This window comes from Opisthocomus hoazin, chromosome 1 (assembly GCF_030867145.1).
Source record: "Opisthocomus hoazin isolate bOpiHoa1 chromosome 1, bOpiHoa1.hap1, whole genome shotgun sequence".
Lineage (NCBI taxonomy): Eukaryota > Metazoa > Chordata > Aves > Opisthocomiformes > Opisthocomidae > Opisthocomus > Opisthocomus hoazin.
In genome coordinates, this window is record NC_134414.1 from 149,952,000 (window position 1) to 149,972,380 (window position 20,381).

The 20,381-nt window shown below is 46.2% G+C and overlaps 3 protein-coding genes across 3 annotated transcripts; 2 read left to right on the forward strand and 1 right to left on the reverse strand.

Moving 5' to 3' along the window:
- The first annotated feature begins 4,261 nt into the window (after positions 1–4,261).
- LOC142360871 (histone H2A type 1-like) lies at positions 4,262–4,888 on the forward strand. The gene has a single exon (XM_075416648.1). The coding sequence runs from the start codon at positions 4,262–4,264 to the stop codon at positions 4,886–4,888; it is 627 nt and encodes a 208-aa protein (XP_075272763.1).
- Positions 4,889–9,132: 4,244 nt separating this feature from the next.
- Positions 9,133–10,068, reverse strand: LOC104336144 (olfactory receptor 10R2-like). Its single transcript, XM_009941958.2, has one exon. It carries the CDS (start codon positions 10,060–10,062, stop codon positions 9,133–9,135), a length of 930 nt encoding a protein of 309 aa, XP_009940260.2. The 5' UTR covers positions 10,063–10,068.
- Positions 10,069–17,899: 7,831 nt separating this feature from the next.
- Positions 17,900–18,838, forward strand: LOC104336133 (olfactory receptor 2A2). Its single transcript, XM_009941948.2, has one exon. The coding sequence runs from the start codon at positions 17,900–17,902 to the stop codon at positions 18,836–18,838; it is 939 nt and encodes a 312-aa protein (XP_009940250.2).
- Positions 18,839–20,381: the final 1,543 nt, after the last annotated feature.

Genomic DNA, 20,381 nt, shown 5'->3' on the forward strand with positions numbered 1-20,381 from the left:
ACTCTGGGCTTTGATGCTGCTGGAGGGAAAAGATATTAGGGAATGATGTGTTGTTCCTTGAGTATTCTGACTATTTTTCTTGAAGACCTGATTTTATACTTCTAAGTGTGCATCCGTCTTTGTTCAGTGGTTTGCTTTACAACTGCACGTTGTTCTTTTGTGACTGCTTGTTTCAGCTATGTTTGCATAGCTAAATATTTGCTGTGCTGCAGACATAAATTTTGCTCTTCTGTCACTTTATGGTAGCCTTCAAGAAACAAAATGTTTCTAGTGAAATGAAAGAAAGGGTAGCAAGTTACGTGGAATTTCTCTGAGCACTGTGGCCAGAGCTGATCTGATGTCCTCCACCTGTGCCAGCTTGTGTATTCGCATATGCCCTGCCATCAGCCTGACAGAGCAATTTGGGGTAGGGTGAAGTCTTGCAGGCTAGTTCTAGGTTGGATCAGTTCACCAGTACAGCACCCAGTTTACTTCATAGCTTTGTAAACGTTTGTGGTGGCACACAAGGGGCAGTGGCAACTGCTTTTAGAGGCTTAAACTGGTCATGGAATGGCAGCCTTCGGGTGTGAGTTCCCAGTGGAAATTTGGTTGCTGAGGTTAAGTACCTCTTTATATGTGTGTCCACTTTCCAACTCAGAGGGGAGCTTTTTCCAACACAGGTGACTTAATAGCACCTGTTTTGAAGAAGAAATCTGTTAAATGGAGCAACGAATTCCAGGTGGCTTGATGTTTTGGTGGGGAGATATCACAATCCCATTGCAGGATCTACATTTTGCCAACTGAACTATAAGCCACAATCATTTGCATAGCTCGATGTAAGAGGAAGGCAAAACACAGTCTGAGACCATGTTTTCTCTCAGACAGAAGAAAATACAGAAAGTAACAATGAAATGCACAATATTATCTGGTGTCCTTCCTTTTCTTCCCCCACAGCTGGAAGAGATGAGGGAATTTGTTCTCCTACATTTTGCAATACTTTGCAGTGCCTTTAAGGCTGGATCTTGCACTATTTTCACACAGAAGATGATTGCATAGTCAAGTAAACCTTTGCTTTTGGGAGATTTTTCCTGTTATTTACATTTGCTTTTCCTCGACTTCCTATCTTTCTGAACCTTTCTGGTGCATAGAATTTTGGGCACTGAGGCACAGAAGCATGAAGGAGAAAGTAGGTAAAATTAAGGGAATGAAGATGCAAGCAGTAAGTTATTCTTGGTTCTCTTCCAGAGAGAATCCATTTTAATTTATAAACATGCATAATTGTGAGTAGCTTTTTTAAATGAAAGCCTTTGTAGTGGTGTAGGATAAAATGGGAAAATCAAAGTAAACAGGAGAAACTTATGGGATAGAAGTTGTGCTTTAAATTATTACGCTTTGTTCCTCGTTTCCTAGATGTGAAAAAAAAAGTTAAGTTGTCTACAATGGTTTTTGTAGGAAACCTCAATGTGAATCCTCCCGGAATGGGAAGGTGATTTTTATTTTAAGCTAAAACTGATGCTCCTTCTGCCATGGGTTTCGCTTACTCATTCTCTCATATTCACAAATGCCTAGACATGTGTGTCCAGGTAAGCTGAGAAGGAATAATAGTGCCACAGCGGAGAGGTGTCAGCAGCTGCTGAGTCCTCATTATGTCTCTAGAGGTTATTCTTGATTTGCAATAATTATTAATCATTACTAGCTGAATTTTGGTTGCGCCTTTTGCATCTTCCATGAGTAGAGATTTACTGAGATCATTTGGCTGACTATCCTCTCTTGCCCCTTGCAAATTAGAGGAAAAATTGCTGAGTCTCAATGTTCTTTACTTTCCTACTTGAGCATTTTATGGCTTCAAGCCTGTTTTTCAGCTCTTTGACTCTTCATCTTCTATGGCTTTAAATTGTTGCTGTTCTTGTTCTCTGACTATTTGAATGACAACCTTCTGCACCAATTAAGGAATGCCATGCCTTTATCTCTTGTTCCGCTCTTTATTCATATGACTCTCCATACGTATTTCCATTCAGATGCCATTCATTCCAAACTCAAGATTTCTGTTACAATGATCAGCAGTTTAGTGCAGTGTTTGCCTCAGAAAAAAGCGTAGCATACACATGCATAACTTTTAGTTGCTTTGGATGCCAACTATAGAAAGCTCATATGTAGAGGACCTGTGAACAAATGTGCAACATACTTGAAAAGTAGTATTTACTACAAAACACACTTTTTGTGACATAGCAATTAAACCAGCAAGATTTTATATTTAAAAACGCATCCTATACTTCGCAATTCTTAATTATTTTAAAATTACACTATGATGTAGTACAATAATATAGTAAGTTTAGGAGACTGGAGTTTATTACTAGAATGTTATCAAAGAGAAACTGAATGCAGTGTGAAATTTTCTCTACTGACTTTTAAACCAATGTACATTTCTCCATAGCTAATCAGGGCAAAATTCTTACTGAGATAAGACCAAGAGTGTGTGAAAGATGAAACAGGAACTGAACTTTTAAGATAAGCATTTTCTTTTTCCCTGTGTCCTGCTTATAACTGCCTGCAGCACAGACATCTGCAAAGTTTACCTTTTGTATGGCGTCGAAACAACCGAGACCCTCCTGCAGTTAATGAAGGGACCCTTGATAGACTCAGTGCTGACCTGCTGCCACCTTCTGGTCATAGGAGGGTAGAATCATAGACTCCATTTAGATTGGAAAAGACCCCTAAGATGGTCGAGTCCAGCTGTTAACCTAACACTGCCAAGTCCAACACTAAACCATGTCCCGGAGTGCCATGTCTATAGGTCTTTTAAACACCTCCAGGGGTGGAGACTCAACCACTTCCCTGGGCAGCCTGTTCCAGTGCTTGACAACCCTTTCAGTGAAGACCTTTTTCCCAATATCCAATCTAAACCTCCCCTGGCGCAACTTGAGGCCATTTCCTCTTATTGTTGTGCCACAGACAGGTAAGGGCGCTTTACAAGCATGAACTGTGACAAGGTTTGGTCCTCAAAACCATCAATGTGGGTGCCATCATCCCGTTCATGTTTCAGAATACTCTTAATGGTCTCCTCCCATGAGGTCACTGCAAGCAGATTTTTAAGGCAATTTCTTTTTCACAATGACTAGTAAAATGGGAAGTCTTCAACCTTGTGCTCCAGATCTGAAGGGGTTTCACTTTCCCAGACTGGCTGGTTGGGTCCCAGTGTCCTTATTAGGAGAAGTAGCACTGTCTCCCTGTTGTGCTACTTAGAAGAAGCTACTTTTTGATGAACAAGTGAATTCAGTTCCATGAGAGCTGGGGCAAAAGTAAAGTTGCAGACTCTTCTTCCCAACAACTAGAAATTAGTGAGATGCATAATAGACAGGTAACCTTATGAGCAGAACAACTTAAGAACAGAATATTAATTTCTGTTGTTGGTACATAAAGTATCTGCATATGTAGTCTCCTACATTATTTAGTATTCTACCCAAGCTGTTTGGGATTCCTTCAGCCTGCATCACACTCCACCCTGCCCTGCTCAACATGAGAGCAGAGGGAAGGGAAAGAGAAAGGGCATTGGAGAAGTAAGGGGAAGGTGCAGGAAAAAGAATTTTGGCTGGAGACAAGTGAAAGCTGGGGCTGTCCAGACCACAGAAGGCAAGGCTCAAGAGCTGTTGCCCAAAGAGATTGTGGAGCCTCCACTGTGGACCTACTCAAAACCCAGTGGGACCCAGGTCTGGACAGCCTGACCTAGCTGAATCAGCTTAGACAGGGGGTTGGTCTAGATACTCCTGAAGGACTCCTTGTGCGCTCAGCTATTCTGTGGCTCTGGGAACCCACGACATGAGGAAGGGTGAAGGGAAGGAAGTCCTCTCCCCAGGAGCAGCCATGCAGGTTTGGGCTGAAGGTGAGAGGCAAGGGCTGAAGGCAGAGCTGTCGCAGGCCAGGGACGGGGAGCGGAAGGCAGAGGAGAGGAGAGCGCACGGCCTTGAGGCGGATCCTCCCTGGGCCAAGCGCTGGGAAAGCCTCTGCCACGGAAAATGGGAACGGAGCTGGGAAGCAGAGCTGCTCCCTGAGCTCATCCACTTGGGGCGGGGCCAATGCAGATGATGTCACAAGCAGAGCGGTGAGGTCACAGAGGAGGTCCTTCCCTATTGGTCCACACCACCCAAGTAGAGCGTGTGCTCCCGCTGCCCAGGACCAAAGAGCCCCAGTCCACGCAGGAGAGAGCCGGAGCCGGAGCCCTGCTTCCGAGGGGCTCGGCCACAGCAGGGTCGGCCGTAGGCAGGGCTTGGCCGGGCCGGCGGGGATGAGCTCAGGCAACCCCAGCCCAGCGACAGGAGCCACCGGACAGGGCCAGCAAGGAGGGCCAGGACAGGCGGGCACGGACAGGCGCGGCGCAGAGACACCGGAGCGAGCTGCGAGTGGCATGTCGGGAGCAGAGGAGGTCTGCACGGTGCCCGAGCAGGAGATGGAGACCGAAGAGACGGGCTCCGGGGGCCCCTCCGAAGGCAGCGAAGCAAAGCCCAGGAAGAGCCGCTGCTCCCGCTCCTCCCGGGCCGGGCTGCTCTTCCCCGTCAGCCGCGTGGACCGGCAGCTGCGCAGCGGCCGCTTTGCGGAGCGCGTTGGAGCCCAGGCCCCCGTCTTCCTGGCTGCGGTGCTGCAGTGGGTGACGCGCCAGGCCATGGACGTGGCCGGCAGGGCTTCCAAGAGGAGCAAGCAGCAGTGCATTTCTCCATCGCACCTGCAGACGGCCGTGCGGGAGAGCTCCGCGCTCAAGCGGCTCCTACGAGGCGGCGTGCACAGGCGCCGCGGCGGGACTGTCCCCCGCAGCCAGCGCGTGGGCTCACCCTCCAGAAAGAGGACGACCACCAGTAAGAAGAGACGCCCCAAGCACAGGGCTGCGCCTGCCCGTGCCTTTCCTGCTGTGAAGTGAGAAGGGAGCAGAAGCTCTTGCCCCACACCACCCGGGCAAGGCACGCGCTGCTACACGGGCAAGGCACTGTGCTCTACAGGTGCAATAAAAGCTTTTGCAGTGCCATGCGGGACGCGGGGCCTTTTGTGCTGCGTGTTGGCCTGGCGTCTCCTGGCTGGACAAGGGCACACAGCTGGATGAGGGGGGAGGCTGTAGAGCAGCCCTGGCTGAGCAGGAGGGCAGGAACCTGCCTGGAGGGCAACTGGCCCTGCCGGGCAGCTCCTGCCTCCAGCTCAGGTTTGCACGTGGTCTGACAGTAGTTTAGGGGGGAAGCAGGGATCTGTCCCCCAGACTGTGAGGGAGGGTGAGGGGGAATGTTTCTGGAAGAGCAGAGCGTCCTGGAGGTTTCTCTTGCGCCGACCCAAGGGGGAGTACGGGAGAGACAGCCAGTGCCCCACAGTCCAGCTGCGTTTGCCCTTCCTGGGTGGGGAGGGCATGAAAGCTCTTGGGCTCATGGCAGCTCGAACCCCAAGTCTGACAGCTAAAACAAAGGGTCAATCAAATTTTAAAGAGGCACTCCATACCTGGACTTCTGAAAACAAGCCAAAGATAGCCAGTGCTCTTGTTGTCTCCTTCCCTTGTGTGCAGCAGAAGATAACCTGGCATGAGAAAGGCCTATGGGATAATGTATCCTGAAGTTTGATACTCAAGTCTGAGGCGTCTTAAACAACTGCACTACAACTTGTCTTTAAAAAAGGAATTTTCAAATTTTTCAAGGGCGAGGATCTCTCTGGCCACTTCTTTCCAACAAGGGTTTTCTTTCTCGTTTTCTTTACAACCATATTCTGCACTTGATTAATGGCAAGGTATGTTTTCTAGCTACGGGGCAAGACTGGAGTGGAGGAGGGGAGAACAGAAGCTGACTGTGAAACATTCAAAGTCCAGGCCTTGTCACTGCCTACAGCCTCTCTGCTAATGGCCCCGTTGGCGGAGTGACTTCCAGTCCTCTCTGCAAGTTTGTCCTTGTCCTTCATAACATGAGAAGAACCGTGCTCTTTCTCCAGCATGGGGGTGATTGCAGGAAGTAGGCGACTCCGTGGGGCACTGCCAGAGAAACCTTAGCAGTGGGACTGGCCAGCAAACAGGGGAGGTGAGTGCAGACAAGCTTGGGCAGAGCAGAGGCACTCAGACGGGGCACCTTCAGACCGGCTGTAAATGGCATCAGGCATTTTCAGAGCCTTCCAGGCACATGAATGGAGAGAAAACAGATGCAAAGGAAGGAAGGAAATGAGTGCTGAGAGGGAAGAGGGTCAGCAGTGGCACATGGCTGGTCATTCAATGTTTTAGACAGAAGAGGATCCTGGATCCTATAGTGAGAATGATCATGGCCAACATGGGAAAGTGGGAGAGGACAAAGCCCCATATCTGCTGGGACAGGGCACAGGAAGAGCCAGAGTTAGTGGCCAGGAAGAGCCCTCTTGGTTACGCCTTTCATGCATAAAGAGAAGAAATGGGGCAGTTTTGATCTTTCCAAAGGCAGGTGGGAGTCACAGCAAAAACTTGGAGCCTTCTTCCCCCACCACATCTGCCATGCCTGCATCCCCATGCCAGCAGCAGCCGTGCCCAGAGACCTTCAGGCTGTGGCAGAAGGGCAGAGCTGCAGACCAAATGTTACTGGTTACTCATGGCCAAGGAAGGCAGAGAAGCAGAGCTCGTCATCTGTCCTTGTCTTCAAGGACGAACTGCCTGTTGTTGTGTTGGCTTTGCTCACAGCCCCGGGGGCTTCACCAAGCATTGCCTGGGGGCCCTGCATGGCCAGTCCCTAACACTGTCACCAACAGACGTGTAACTGCTTTGCAAAACAAGAAGCCTTAACTTTTAACAACCCCCACTGTGGTCTGTCTCGCAGCACAACAGCAGCACTGGGAATCACCCGTGCCACTTGCAGCAGCCCCGTCAGACTTGTTATCGTTCAAAGGCTGACACCTTAATGACGCCCCGTGCGGCTCCTCACTGGGCACCATGGGACCCTCTCCTGAGCCGTTTGGGCAGGCAGAGCCTCGGCCCGCAGGCTCCAAGTTCTGAGTGGGGTGATGAGACCTCCGTGCTCGGCTCAAGCTCTGGTAGTGCATCACCTGCACGGCAGGCCAGGCACCACCACCACCCGCTGCTGTAGCGTTTGTTGTCCGATCGGTGTCAGATAAAAGCTGGGATTTCACCCGTTACCTAGCTCAGGTGCAGTTTCCTTGTCAGCCATTTCCTCATGCGTTCTTCCATCCACTCCTCCATCAACTGCTGTTCCCTAGAAGTTCCACTTTCTCTTGCTTTTCCCTTTCCTGTTATGCTCTTCAGCTATGCTTCTCTTGCCGTCTTAGGGATGAAGTGATTCTTGTGAGAGACCCACTATGAAATCCCTCCCCAAACTCCAAATCCCAGAAGCTTTCCCCAAGGACCAAACCAGACAGAGATTACTGCTGAGAAAACATCAATTGGCTGCCGGGAGGTGGAGATGGGAAAAAGCACTTGATTGCGTAGCGTACCAAAAATTAGCTGCCATGTGGATGCTTAGCTGCCCTTGTGGACCTGGCCTTTGTGGAACTGTGAAAGACGAAGCTCCTGCAGTCCTGGCCTGCGATGGCAATCATGCCCTGTGATTTGAAGGAAGGTCTGAAAAGAAAGGCACCCACATCTTGTGCTCTTGGCTTGGGTGAGCCACAGGGAGTCCAGGGGAACATCACAGTGAGGTGGAGCACAGGCTCACATTTTCTGGCCAAAGGGTGACATGTCATCTCAGCAAGTTATTTTATTGTGGTTTGTAATGTGGTTAGAAAGGGAGTGATTTCAGCAGGGCTCTATTATGTGTGCACAGGAAGGGAGAACATGAGATTCAAGCAGCACCTTTCTCACATGGGAATGAGGTACTTGCATGGGCACCGAGTAACTTGGTGTTTGCTTCCAATCTTGCTGAGTGTGACTGGGTTGGAAGGCCTTGGGGGAGACAAGTGGAAGCAAGCTTCGGACATGAGCAGTAGAAGACCCAGCCCCCCCGAAAGATGCTGGATCCCCATCATTGAGATACATACTGCTCCCTCATGCTCTACTCTGGGTGTGCGCAGCCAGGCCGGCCACGAGGTAGGATGATGTTTTTCTGTGTGGAGTAGCTAGGGCAGATGCTTTCCCACAGAGGGCAATCAGAGACAGATCAGCTCCCTGGCTCGACTTAACAACAGCTTTGTGTCTCTCCCACCAAGACAAAGAGAGCAAATCAAAATAGCAAGAGCAAGTCACAGTCACTCTTGTCCTTTTCTCTGGCTGTGCTTCAGCTTTAGGGAGTCTAGCCTACCACCACAGAGTGGAAGGGTGTGAGAGAGCCAGTCAGTTTCCCTGCGCTCAGAGAACTGGTAAACTCCACATGAACAGGTATTCCTCAATCTCACACCAAGTGTCCAAGAGGAGAAAAGTCAGATGCCCATCTGCTCTCCAACAGTCTCAGCTTAAATGCAGCGTAAATGGATGTGGAGCTAATGGCCACCTACTTGGGGGTTGAGGGTCACTCTGTGACATAGGACTGATGAAGCTGCAGGAGCTTTGTTCTCTGGGGAGAGGTCATCATCAGCTGGGGTGAAGGACACCCATACTGCATTGAACAGCTCTACACCCATCTGGGTCGTAAGGATAAGCTCGTTCTTCTTCTTCCCTCTGCAGGGTGGTATGAAATGAGGAACCAAACACTGTTCTTCAGGAGCACACTGGTGATCTCAGGGCCTGGTAAGAATGACGCAGTCATGCAAAGGAGCGTGTGTCAGGAGGTACCCTGCTTCAGAAATGTATGCTGGGCCAGGTGAGCCCCAGAGGTCCCTTCGAGTCTAACTTCTTCTATGAGTCTTTGTGTGCAGGAATGATGTCTGGCTCTGAAGTGAAAGCCAGCATGGGGATAAGAAAGGCTAATGAAGGCAGTGAATGTCTCATACAGACCCAGTTATCCAAATGGTCAGGTACCACGCTAATCCTTTACTTTTTAAGACATCACAATGATCTTTTCATTGCCCAGTAAGCAACGTAGCTGGCAGTAAGCGATAGCTGCATTTCTGCTTTTAGTAATGCAATTTGTCCTATAACCAATTATTTTAGGATTACCCAGCTTTGCATCCAGCATTATTCCATATTGAATTGTACCCTCTTTTTTTAGTGCCAAAGTACAAAGCCATCTACCTAGAGGAAGACCCCATTCACACCAGAACCTCAAGGAGCTACCTTAACCTCATTTATTTGCACAATTTTCTTCCCAGGTGTTTCCGAAGGGCCAGGTGCACATCCTTGTTCCTCAGGCTGTAAACCACAGGGTTCAGCAAGGGAGTCACCACAGTGTAAGTGACAGAAATCAGAGTGTCCTCCTCTAGGGAATAGGTAGATTTGGGCCTTAAATAGACGATGGAGGCGCACCCAAAGTGCGCAACAACCACAGTGAGATGGGAGGCACAAGTGGAAAAGGCTTTACGTTTCCTCTCAGTAGAGGGGATCTTGAGGATGGTGTTGAAGATCAAAACATACGAGAGAAGAATCAAGAAGAATGAGCCAAACACAACCACAACACAAAAAATAAAAATTACTATCTCAATTCCATTATTTTCTGTGCAAGCTGCCTGAATGACAGGAGCTATGTCACAGAAGAAGTGGTGAATTGCCTTCTCTCCACAGAAAGGCAATGTGAATATAAAGTAGGTATCTATCAGGGACAAGGTAAAGCCAGTCACTGTTGCAAAGGCCACCAGCTGACTGCAGACTCTGTCATTCATGATGACTTTGTAATGTAATGGTTTACATATAGCAACACATCGGTCATACCCCATTGCTGTTAGAAGCACACAGTTAGTGCCTGCAAAGCCAACAAAGAAAAACATCTGAACAGCACATCCAGTGAAAGAAATGGACTTTTTTTCTGTTATTAGATTTACCAGCATCTTGGGAATGACAGTAAACGTGTAGCAAGTTTCTGAAAAAGAGAGAATGGAAAGGAAGAAATACATGGGGATGTGAAGATGATGATGAAGTCTGATAACTGTCATTAGTAGGACATTTCCAGCGAGGGTGACCAGGTAAGTCAGGAAAAAAAAGACAAATAACGGAATCTGCAGATCTGGAAAATCTGAAAATCCAATCAAGACGAACTCCATCACTTTGGTTTTATTCATCATAAAGGTTCTGATCTAGAAAGAGGTCATTGTCAAAAAGAAATCTGGCATGAATGGTAGAGAAAAGTAACAAAACTGTTTCCCCTGCATAATGCCCAAATCACAGTATAACAGCAGTGAGCAGTCCTCTGACACAAATGGACAGTATTTCGTGAAGCAGTAATTACAGCAAGCAAGAGTACTTTGTTTCCTTTTAAGTTCCCTATTTCTTTGCAAACTCTCCTGTCAGTTTAGGAATATTATTAAACGTAGTATTATAAAACATTTAGTTGCTGTTCCTTCAGTACAAAGTAAATTGGTAAGAAAACCAAGTTCAGTATCTTACTCCAAAGTGCGAAGAGCAGCTCAGTCTAATAGCACTGAACACACAGGGTAAAAATCATTTGAGGCTTTTTTGAGGATGAAATCTCAGTGGTTTTTATCTCACTAAATAAAAAAATTTGGTATTGTGGGACTAGAGGATCTAGAAGTCCAACAGTATTCAAAAGAGGCAGTTTAAATGGAGGGGAAGGAAAAGAGAGGTTTATGCTTGGACAATATCTTCACTGTTCATCTAGCAGTGCAAAATAAAATCCAGCAAGCCATTTCTTTCTCATTTAACTATATTTAAATTTTTTAAGTAAAACCTAGCTATCATCAACAGCTTCATCACAATGCAGAGTGAAATATGAGGACAGACAAAATCAGAGGACTGTTTCTTTCACACCAGTAGTGCTGTAAAAGAGAGAAAACAAGGCTAAATCCTTGATCACTGACACTAGTCGCACTGCTCTAGAAATCATTGGGAACTTTGTAGTTCTCAGGACCCTACGGCTCAGCTTACCTACATGTGTAATATCAGGAACTGAATGGTGACTTGCAGAAGGTGCTGGAATTTCTTACCTAGAGAAACATACCTTTGATGACAACTCCGAAATCACAGACAGATGCAAACTTTGCTCAGTCTTGCTGTTAATTCCTTTCCTGAAATGTCAGAAGCAGTCTTTCCTATCTCCCTGACAAAGACTGGAAAAAGAAAAGGTATAGACATTGTAACTATATTCCTCTCAGGAGAAAATCTAGCTGTTAGAAATGCAGGGTACAGAACAAGACTTCTGAGTACCTGCAATTCAAAGAAGTCACACCTTTATACAACCCGTGAGATCTCTGGGGCATAGTCTTTGCAGTAAATCAAAACGTAGGACTAATTGGTAACAGTATCATTAATGGGACATAAGAAAATACTATGAACTCCAGAGTTTTAATTCATAAATTAAAGAAAATAAATGAAGGAAAGCTTCAATGCAATTATATAGTTAAAAGCTCTTCTTCCTAAAAAAAAAAAGGGAAGTTTTGTTGAAAATTACCGAAAGTGTCTTTTTCAATATTATGACTGGAAAACTGTTTCATTTTCAAGTGGGGGCTGGGGAAGTCTAATGTTCAAACCCAAATAAATGCACATTTTTCAAGAATACATTAACAGTTCTTTGGAATTATTTGTAAATAACAAAGTACATTAACACAGTAAATCCTTGTTCGCGCAATTGGGGTTGCGAGTCACAAGGCAGACTTCAGGGCCAGGAAATCAGTGATTCAACCAGATGCAATATGTAATATGACATAAAACGGAAACCCGTGAGGTAACACTGTCGGAATTGTCATTGAAGAGTTCAGAATATAAAGAAATGCCATCTCTCAGGCCTTGTTATTTAGATTATTTGATAGTTCATAATCTTGACCTTCCCTGTAAGCCTAGACCTGGTTCAATTAGCAACTTCTTGGTTGAATTTTTAGCAAACTATGTTTTTCCTTAGTTTCTATATTCTAATTTTCTGTATTCCCAACTGAACAGACTGAAATTAAAAAAAAAAATCAGCACTAAATATCCAGCATTGTTCTCTGGGTTAATATAATTCAATAGCAAGAAATATAAGGATATGCAGGACTTCAGAGCTCCTACAACTGGGGGATATTCCACAGGCTTTAGTGGCACAAAGTGGGAAGGCACTGAGAGAGATAACAAAATTTTGTTCTGAACTGAGGTGGTAATATGGCAAATGGGAATGGCAAGAGACAATTGACAAACTAAATCTCTCGTAGTGCTCTAAGCAGAATAATAGATGGATCAAGGATTTTTAAGAGGTTGGAAGTGAAAACAAATCTTTCCTATGACCTCAGTGGAAACAGCACTTGGGCTCCAGCCGTGCAACCAGGTATGCAAGGAGTTCAAATCACTCCCACGAGAAAAAGTATGGACAGACCAGATGTAAAGTTCCAAATGTGTAGTGTGCCCAGGAGTGATAAGTGTAGGACTTAGCAGTGTGCCATTCACAACAAGCACAACTGCAGTCAAAAATATGATTTGATACAGAATAGGATGATGAGGTTCAGCAACCTTCTCTGCCACCAGGTGAGATCTCCTGGTATGAGGATAAGCATTTGATCTGCACTGGCGCGTCTGTGAATGACAGTTTGTGTTTAATCCAGAAGGCTGAACAATCACCAGACTACAGTGTTACAATCCTAAAATTCCTGCTGTGCTTTTAGGCTTTAGCTTTCTGTTGGAAACCATTGTATGGTACTGCTGTACTCTGAGGGACAGTAGTCCAGAATAAGCTCCTGAACTGGGTGGATGCAGGATCAGTCTCCAGTCACTATCTCCAATGCCCTGTGTCATGACCTTCCTTTTCCCAAACACAAGGAGATTGTCTTCAAACCATTAGATGCATGTTTCAGTAAACTTGGAATAGTTTAGCAGCCTTTCAGAAAGGCTTGCTTCATGTTTGAAACATTTGTTTCAGCCATGAGCTCAAGAAATTTTACTATGGCTAATATTGTTAGGAAATCCAGTTATGCCATAAGCTTAGCTTTTAAGAGGCCACGAACAGCAGAAGACGTTCAAAAGAAAATAAGCACTCACACCACTGATTATTACCACAATAGTTATGGAGCTGAGGTTTGAGGCACTGTTGAACCTCACTTGTGTCATGAGTTGTTCCAAAATATCCAAGTTAGGGCTAGCAACCAATCAAGGAGAAAGGTATACACGTTTTTCACCTCTGTCCCCAGCCCTGGCTCCAGGCACTTGGAAACCCTTCCAAGGCAGCCCAGCTTGCGTTCACCATACCAACTCATGTGGGTGCAGCAGGGGTCTTGTGGGATCTTGGTGCATCTTTGACTGTAACAGGACGTATTCTAGATGGGGCCATGCCAATCAAAGGGGTGTGAGCCTCACTGCTGGTCCCTTTTTGGAGTGGAAGATCTATGCTGAGTAGGTTGCACCAGTGGCAGGGCTGATGAGGTGTCAGCTGTAAAATGTGAGCCTGCAGCATGGACAAGAGCGATATTGCATGCCTAGCAGCAGAGGAGCTGTAAAGCTTAGCATGTTGTGAGTCTTTGAGCAGTAGGGTCACTGTTTGATTGCAGAGCATGGGTAAGGCCAGGATACTTTAAAAGCTGAGTGAAATTGTGCTATGGGAGCACCACAGCAGAGTGAAGGAGGACAGGATGGGACTAAATATCCTGAAAGATCATACAGTATTTTAAACTACCTCATCTCCATCACAGCTGCTTTTGCATCACAGAATTAGTGGCTGTGTAACAGCAACAAAGATGGATTTCCATGAGTCTAGCATCGATCTTCACCTCTGCACGATAAGCTGGTGATGTCTTGTTCTGTCCACCACATGTGTGTGGAGTATCTTGCTCCTGCTCATGGCAACAAATTTTACCCTTGGTAGACTTCACTAGAACACAAATGTTCTGCACAGGGGAGGTGGATGAGATGAGAGAGGGAGATAGTGCAGGGTTCTTTCTGGACCTCAGCACGAATGATTAATAAAAGACTTAATAAAACAGCTTTTTTAATAAGATAGAATAAGAAGAGGCATATAAGCAGCAAGCAAATTTTATGTCCCTTCAGATGCTGAAAACTCTGCATTCACGCAGCATCGGACAGACCCCAGATAGATTTTCCTTTGGCACAATGCACAGATCCTATCTGTGGAGAAGTTCCTTCTTTTTGGTCATTCAAGATATGATACCATTTTTCTTAGCAGGAAACAACCCTATTCATTGCAGACATTCACATGAGATCCTCTTGCTGCATTTTATTCAATAAAGGTGAGGCCACACGGGTGACTCAATCGCTGGTGCCAAGCAGGAGCCCCCAGGCTCCTCTGCTACAACCAACCAGCCAAGTTTATCCTGTGGGCAAGTGACATGTGTAGGGACACAGCCTGAAGGCCATGCTGCACATACAGCACAGCACAGACCTGTGCGTGTTCAGGTTAACTGCTATGTGGATCACTAACTCCTTGATGTACAGTGATCTCCCACTCAAGATCTCTACAACAGGAAGTTAAGCTGCAAGGCAGCTCATTAACTAGAGAAGATATTGATCTTGAGGGGGTGGTCAACCAATGGGCCTCAGATCGAATCTCCTCTAAGTTCTTCCTGTGTGTACAAGGTTCTTGATCCTCTCAGCCATCTCCCAGTCCGCCCCATTACTCCCAGCTCCCTCATTCCTGTGTTGCTCTTGCTCCCTGCCTGACCCACTTTGGCCCCTGCAGCAGCACTCAGCTGAGTATCCTCAGCTGCTCATGGGGAAGAAGCATCATCTTTGCTCTCCATGGAGAAAGAAGCATTCTCCTTGCTCTCGGTGGTACTCCCCCAGCACAGGGTCTGTAGCCAGGATCAGGCAGTCAGGCACTGACACAACATGTGTAACAGAGCATACTGCACACAGTGCTGCTTATACAGCAGCTCAGGAGCAAGCAGGTGAGCTGGGTCTCCTGCCTCTCACAAGCAGCATTTTACATCAATGACCTTCAACACTGGATCCTCTCCAGCCTCTCATTTTCCTAGTGTTGTAGGTGTTAGATTGTGTGGTTCAAGGTTCATCTCCACAAAGGAGTACAAAGCAGTGATGGCAGGCAGAGAAGCCCCAGCAAAGGCAACGGAGCGCCCTGATGTGGCTTTTCCCAGGGCTGTCACAGGAGAGGGATCAACCGCATTGTCTGGATATGAGACCCACCAGATGAGTATCGACTCTCCCCTGCTCACGTCACAGACTGAAGGAGGGAATGTGCTTCTTTGGCCATGCCCTGCATCTGAATACTTGTTGTAGACAAAAAAATAGCTTAAACTGTGAATGTTAATAGGCAACACATGACTGGATGCATGCGTATGGCAAGGTCTGTGTGTGTGAGTGTCTGAAACTGAATTCTGAACTGTCAAGCAGAAGCCTGCTACTTGCTAACTGCAACTAGTATGGGCTGGTTGTAAATTTTAGTAACACCTGCAAAAAGCAAAAGTGGCATGTCCTGAATCCTAAAATTAGTAAAGAGATAGAAGAGAGAACCATTAATTAGGAGGCTGATCAGGCATTGTACTACTCACATAGACAATTTAGATTGGGAAAACTGGGGGCGTGGGGTCCCAGGAAGAAGAGGTGGTGCCAAAAAGAAGGATTCTCAAAAAGAAGACGGGATCTCGAAAAGAAGAAGGGGGCACAGAAACTAAAATATGAAGATCTTGTGTGGAGGAAATATCCTGGAAGTGGGGGAAGAACTTGGGAGACCAGAGAGCTGCATGGAGACAAATGCCAGGAGACACCCAGGAAGCTTGACCAGCAACCTCCAAAACTGGTAGTGGCAAGCAGATGCACAGCAGGAACCAAGGCAAAGTCTTCTGCCTTCCCGGACCTGCAGTAGCCTCCCTGCTTTCCTGGGAAGGGAAGTTGCTGTCTCTGGATTGTAGCACTGTGTATGTGCTGAACGTCACCAGCTCACCTGAGCGTGTGCGTGCATGTGTGTGTGTGAGAGAGAGAGAAATAATCAAGAAGGGGCTAATCTTGGTTGTTAAATAAAACCCAGAATCTAGATACACTATGGGTTGTTGTTTATTCTGATTTGCCCATGATGTCACCACAGTCTGTCCTGTCTTCTTGCTAAACTCCATTTCCATTTTCCTGAGTGAGGATATCTCTACTTTGTGTGTAAGGTCTAAGTGTCAGCAACTGGAAAGGGACCCTGGGCCATAGGGGACCATGGACCTGAGGCACCAGCAGCTGTGGAGACCACAGTGTGTGCATCTTGTGAGGGTGTGTATGTCAGTGCATACATCTGCTAGTGAGCATGAAGCCGGACTAGTCAGCAAGTAGAATAAGGGGCTCACAGCCCATGGACTGGAGTGGCCATAGATCTGGGCCAGATGCTGAAGAGACCAGAGGGTCTTAGAGTCAGCCACTGGAGGGACTGGGAGGCCCAAGTCAACTGTGGGAGAAACCAGGGGATCTGGTAAGGTTGTAGGTCTGGAACAGCTACTGAAGAGACCTGCAGTTTTGTACCTGAGGCAGCTGGGAGACCATGGGATCCTGGGGCCAAGTGCTGGATAGGCTGTCTAAGGTCAGCTACTGATGGGACCCATATGGCTTCTGTGGGTATATATATATATACATATATATATTCTCCACTGAGTGTTTTTCATCCTGATTAGCCTGAGAGAGAATAGGATCAAGGCAGTTTGTATTCGTGTGAGGGCTCTGTTTTCAATCAGTGTGGATCTATGTGACAGGGCATATGTATGCACGTGTACATGTGCCAGTTAGAAAACACATGCTCAGCCTCACTGCTTGGCTGAATATGGGGACATGGAGCTGCAGCAGTGTTGTCCTGCACTGAGATACTGGATTTGGCAACTCCTAAGAGTAGGACTTATCCTATGCTAGTATCTCAGAGACAAAAAGCTCTCTATGCTGTTGGAGGCAGGAAAGTTTGGGGAGGCAGCGAAGGCAGAAAGGGGAGAGTGATAGAGCAGACTCTTGTTTAACAGAAAAGAAACCCACATGAATGAAGGGACAGCAAGTACAATGCTATGCAAGTACAATGCCATGTCCATTTCAGAATAAAGTGGTGTTTACTTTCTGAAAGGATCCCCAGAGTTCAGGTATGGAACTCTGGGGATTTATACTTGAGATTAATTTTTGTACTGCCTGTTGGCAATCAAAACAGTGTCCCTTCAGACACATAACACAGAAAACTTTGGCTTTAAAAACAAATTAATGTAGGGAGCTGAACAGAGTGTTGTTTTGCCTGTTGTCTGAAAGTACACAGAAGTTTCTGATAAGATTTCCCTAACCAAAAACACCGAGCTGAACAAATAACATTTGTCCAGATGCTACAGGTAAGAAAACTCTTGTGTGTAAATGTTAGTAACATTCTTTTAGCAATAATTATCTGCTGCACATCCAAGTGTAGCTCTGAGTTTGTTCAGTAATATGAAGTGAAGTTAGGTATAGAATAACGGATCAAGCAACTGCAGGATTCAGTATGAATGCGTTTCACTAAGGTAAAGAGGACTCAGCAATGAATTAGAAAATGGTAAAATTGGAATTATTCTGTGAACTGTGCATTCATTTTAATATGGACTTAATTTAAAATAGCTGTTTTGAGGTTGTTCTGACTTCACCTTAATCCACACCTGCAAGCTTCATCATGACAGAAACCTGTTATTTTCTCCAACAGAGAAACCCCCCCATACTCCCCCCAGAAAAACAACCCAGATAAAGACAGTTATCAAGGGCAAGCTAGGCAGTAAAATGGTACAAGATTGCTCAAAACTGCTCAAAGTTTGTGAAGACATTAGAGCTTGCAATTCAGATCTACATCGCTCAGCGTGGTGAGGGTAGTACACACCTTCCACGGGAGTCAGAGGGAAAAACAAGGAGAAGGGAGCTGCAGTCTAAAGGGTAAAGGACACTACGTTCTTAGGAAACCTCTCCATTTTCTTTCCTTTTCCTCGATTTTACTCTTCCAGATCTCCGTGGTCACAGTTTGTGCTGCCTCACCTTCAACACATCATGCAGAATGAAACAACTGTCACAGAATTCATCCTCCTGGGGTTCTCCAGTAACCCAGCTCTGCGGCTGTGCCTCTTTGGCCTTTTCTCTGTCCTCTACTCTGCCACCCTGATGGGAAATGCACTTGTCTTTGTGCTTATCTGTCTGGACTACCGCCTCCACAGCCCCATGTACTTCTTCCTATGCCACCTCTCCATTGTGGACATCTGCTACGCCTCCAACAATGTCCCTCATATGCTGAGGAACCTCCTTGGACAAGGCAGAACCATCTCCTTTGCTGGGTGTGGGACACAGATACACCTTTACCTAATCTTCGCACTTACAGAGTGCGTGTTGCTAGCTGTGATGTCTTATGACCGCTATGTGGCAATCTGCCATCCCCTCCGCTATGCCCTCATCATGAACTGGAGGGTGTGCCTCCACCTTGCCGCAGTTTCATGGGCTTTTGGGTTCGTATTTGGTACACTACAAGCCTCTCTGGCTTTACGTCTGCCTTTCTGTGGCCCCTGCGAGGTTGACCACTTCTTCTGTGAAATCCTTGCTGTCTTAAAGCTGGCCTGCACTGACACTACTCCCAATAAAGTCCTGATCTTTGCTGTTTGTGTGTGCTTCCTCCTCTTCCCTGTAGCTTTAATCCTAGTTTCCTACCTGCACATCCTGGCCACCATTCTGCGCGTCCGCTCCGCACCAGGATGGCACAAAACGTTCTCCATCTGTGGCTCCCACCTGACCGTGGTAGGTCTGTTTTATGGAAATGCCATCTTCATGTACATGGGGCCCAGGAGCAACAACTCATCTGGGAGGGAGAAAGTTCTTTCCCTTTTCTACAGTCTCGTCAGCCCCAGTTTGAACCCACTGATTTACAGTCTCAGGAACAAGCAAGTGAAGGAAGCCTTGCTGAAGCTTCAGAGAAGGAGAAGAATCCTTCGTTTTGTGTAGTTTGGGTTCTAAGCTTTCACCTGTCTCCTGTCTTTCTGCTCTTTCTTCTTGAGCTCTTTGGGTATTTCTCACTGAATTTTAAGTGGTTGAAATGTAACACAAGAAATTATTCAAATACATTTGTCTCTGTTTCTCTATGCAGTGCAATGAATATCATCACACAAAATGACTGATTAACATTCCTTTTTTTAGAGGTAACTAATTATTCTTCCTCATATGCAGTCATCCTAGGCAGGTAGCATGTTTTACTGGAACTATTGACCCAGCTGGAAAAAATAGTTTGTCTTCTGGGTTCTAACTGGCCGTCAGAATAAACTATGTAGCAGGTTTCTTTTCTAGGTATATCAGTTCATCTAAGAAGATATTATTGTTCCCTACCCTATTTGTATTTCCTATATCCCTAGGATGCTAGAGCTTCAACTCTATTATTAGAAAGAAAAAGAGAGAAAACTTAATGTTAATGGGCTTTGTTCCTCAGGAGGGTGAAGGAGACTATGAAGGGTTTTCTTCTGCACACTTTATAGCATGACACCTCTCATGCAAGAAGTGAACATGATGACCACTGCAGTGCAGAAACTAACTTTCTGTGGTTTTGCCAGGCTCCTACCCACTGAGGTATCTGCAATCTGCAGTGGAGTTCTCACATTGACCCTGACCCTGGATGTAGGCTTTTGGCGCCTTCCCATACACCCACATTTCAAATGTCTTTCTTCCTGCAGCTCTATTTGCTGACAATTATGCTTTGGAAAATCTTACCTGACACATCTAACTAGGAGGTCTAATGGTTAAAAAGTGCCATATATTCCGCTGGTTTCTCAGCTTTCACAGAATTAATTGCCTGCAAGATCTTTCCTTCCAGGAAACAAGGCTGCCACCTGGGATGAGGTTTTCAAAATAATGGACTACATTCAACACGTAATTCCTCTGGAACTTTCTACTTGGCACAAGTTTAGAAGATAAGAAAATCATCTCCCTATCCCTCATCCTAAACAAGCCTTTGAAGGTTCATCTACCAGAGGGGACTATTGCTGATGTTGTAACCCTGAGCATCAAAAAACCAGACACATTAGTCCATTCCTACTGGAATCCGACAGAAGTTCATCTTTTTCTTCTGACCATGAGAAAAGCAGAACTGAAAACCAGAAAGAGTAACTAAAAATCAAACCACAATATTTAGTGTTACATGTGGGCACCTGTGATACAGCCAGGAGCAGCCAGAGGAGTATCAAGAGGGGCTACAAAGCAGAGTAAGAGAGAGAGAGAGGTAAGGTAAGGGAGAGAGGGAGAGGTGGTAAGGGACTCTGGAGCACAGATGGTTTTTTCATCAGTCCTCCCAGTCACAGGGAAGAGATTTGAAAGGGACAGTCAAATCTGGAGAATCAACAAATGGTTATGGGACTAGTGCCACAGCTAGGGGTTCAGTTACTTAGACCTTGGGACTCCTTTTGAGAAACCTGGTGTACTGGGGGCTGATGGGGTCCACCTGTCAGAAAAGGGGAAGAGCATCTTCGGTCATAGGCTTGCCAAGCTGGTGAAGGGGCCT

What these genes read in the sequence shown, in the direction of transcription:
- LOC104336133 (XM_009941948.2), top strand. Translation starts at nt 17,900, where the DNA reads ATGCAGAATGAAACAACTGTCACAGAATTCATCCTCCTGGGGTTCTCC.
- LOC142360871 (XM_075416648.1), top strand. Translation starts at nt 4,262, where the DNA reads ATGAGCTCAGGCAACCCCAGCCCAGCGACAGGAGCCACCGGACAGGGC.
- LOC104336144 (XM_009941958.2), bottom strand. Translation starts at nt 10,062, where the DNA reads ATGATGAATAAAACCAAAGTGATGGAGTTCGTCTTGATTGGATTTTCA.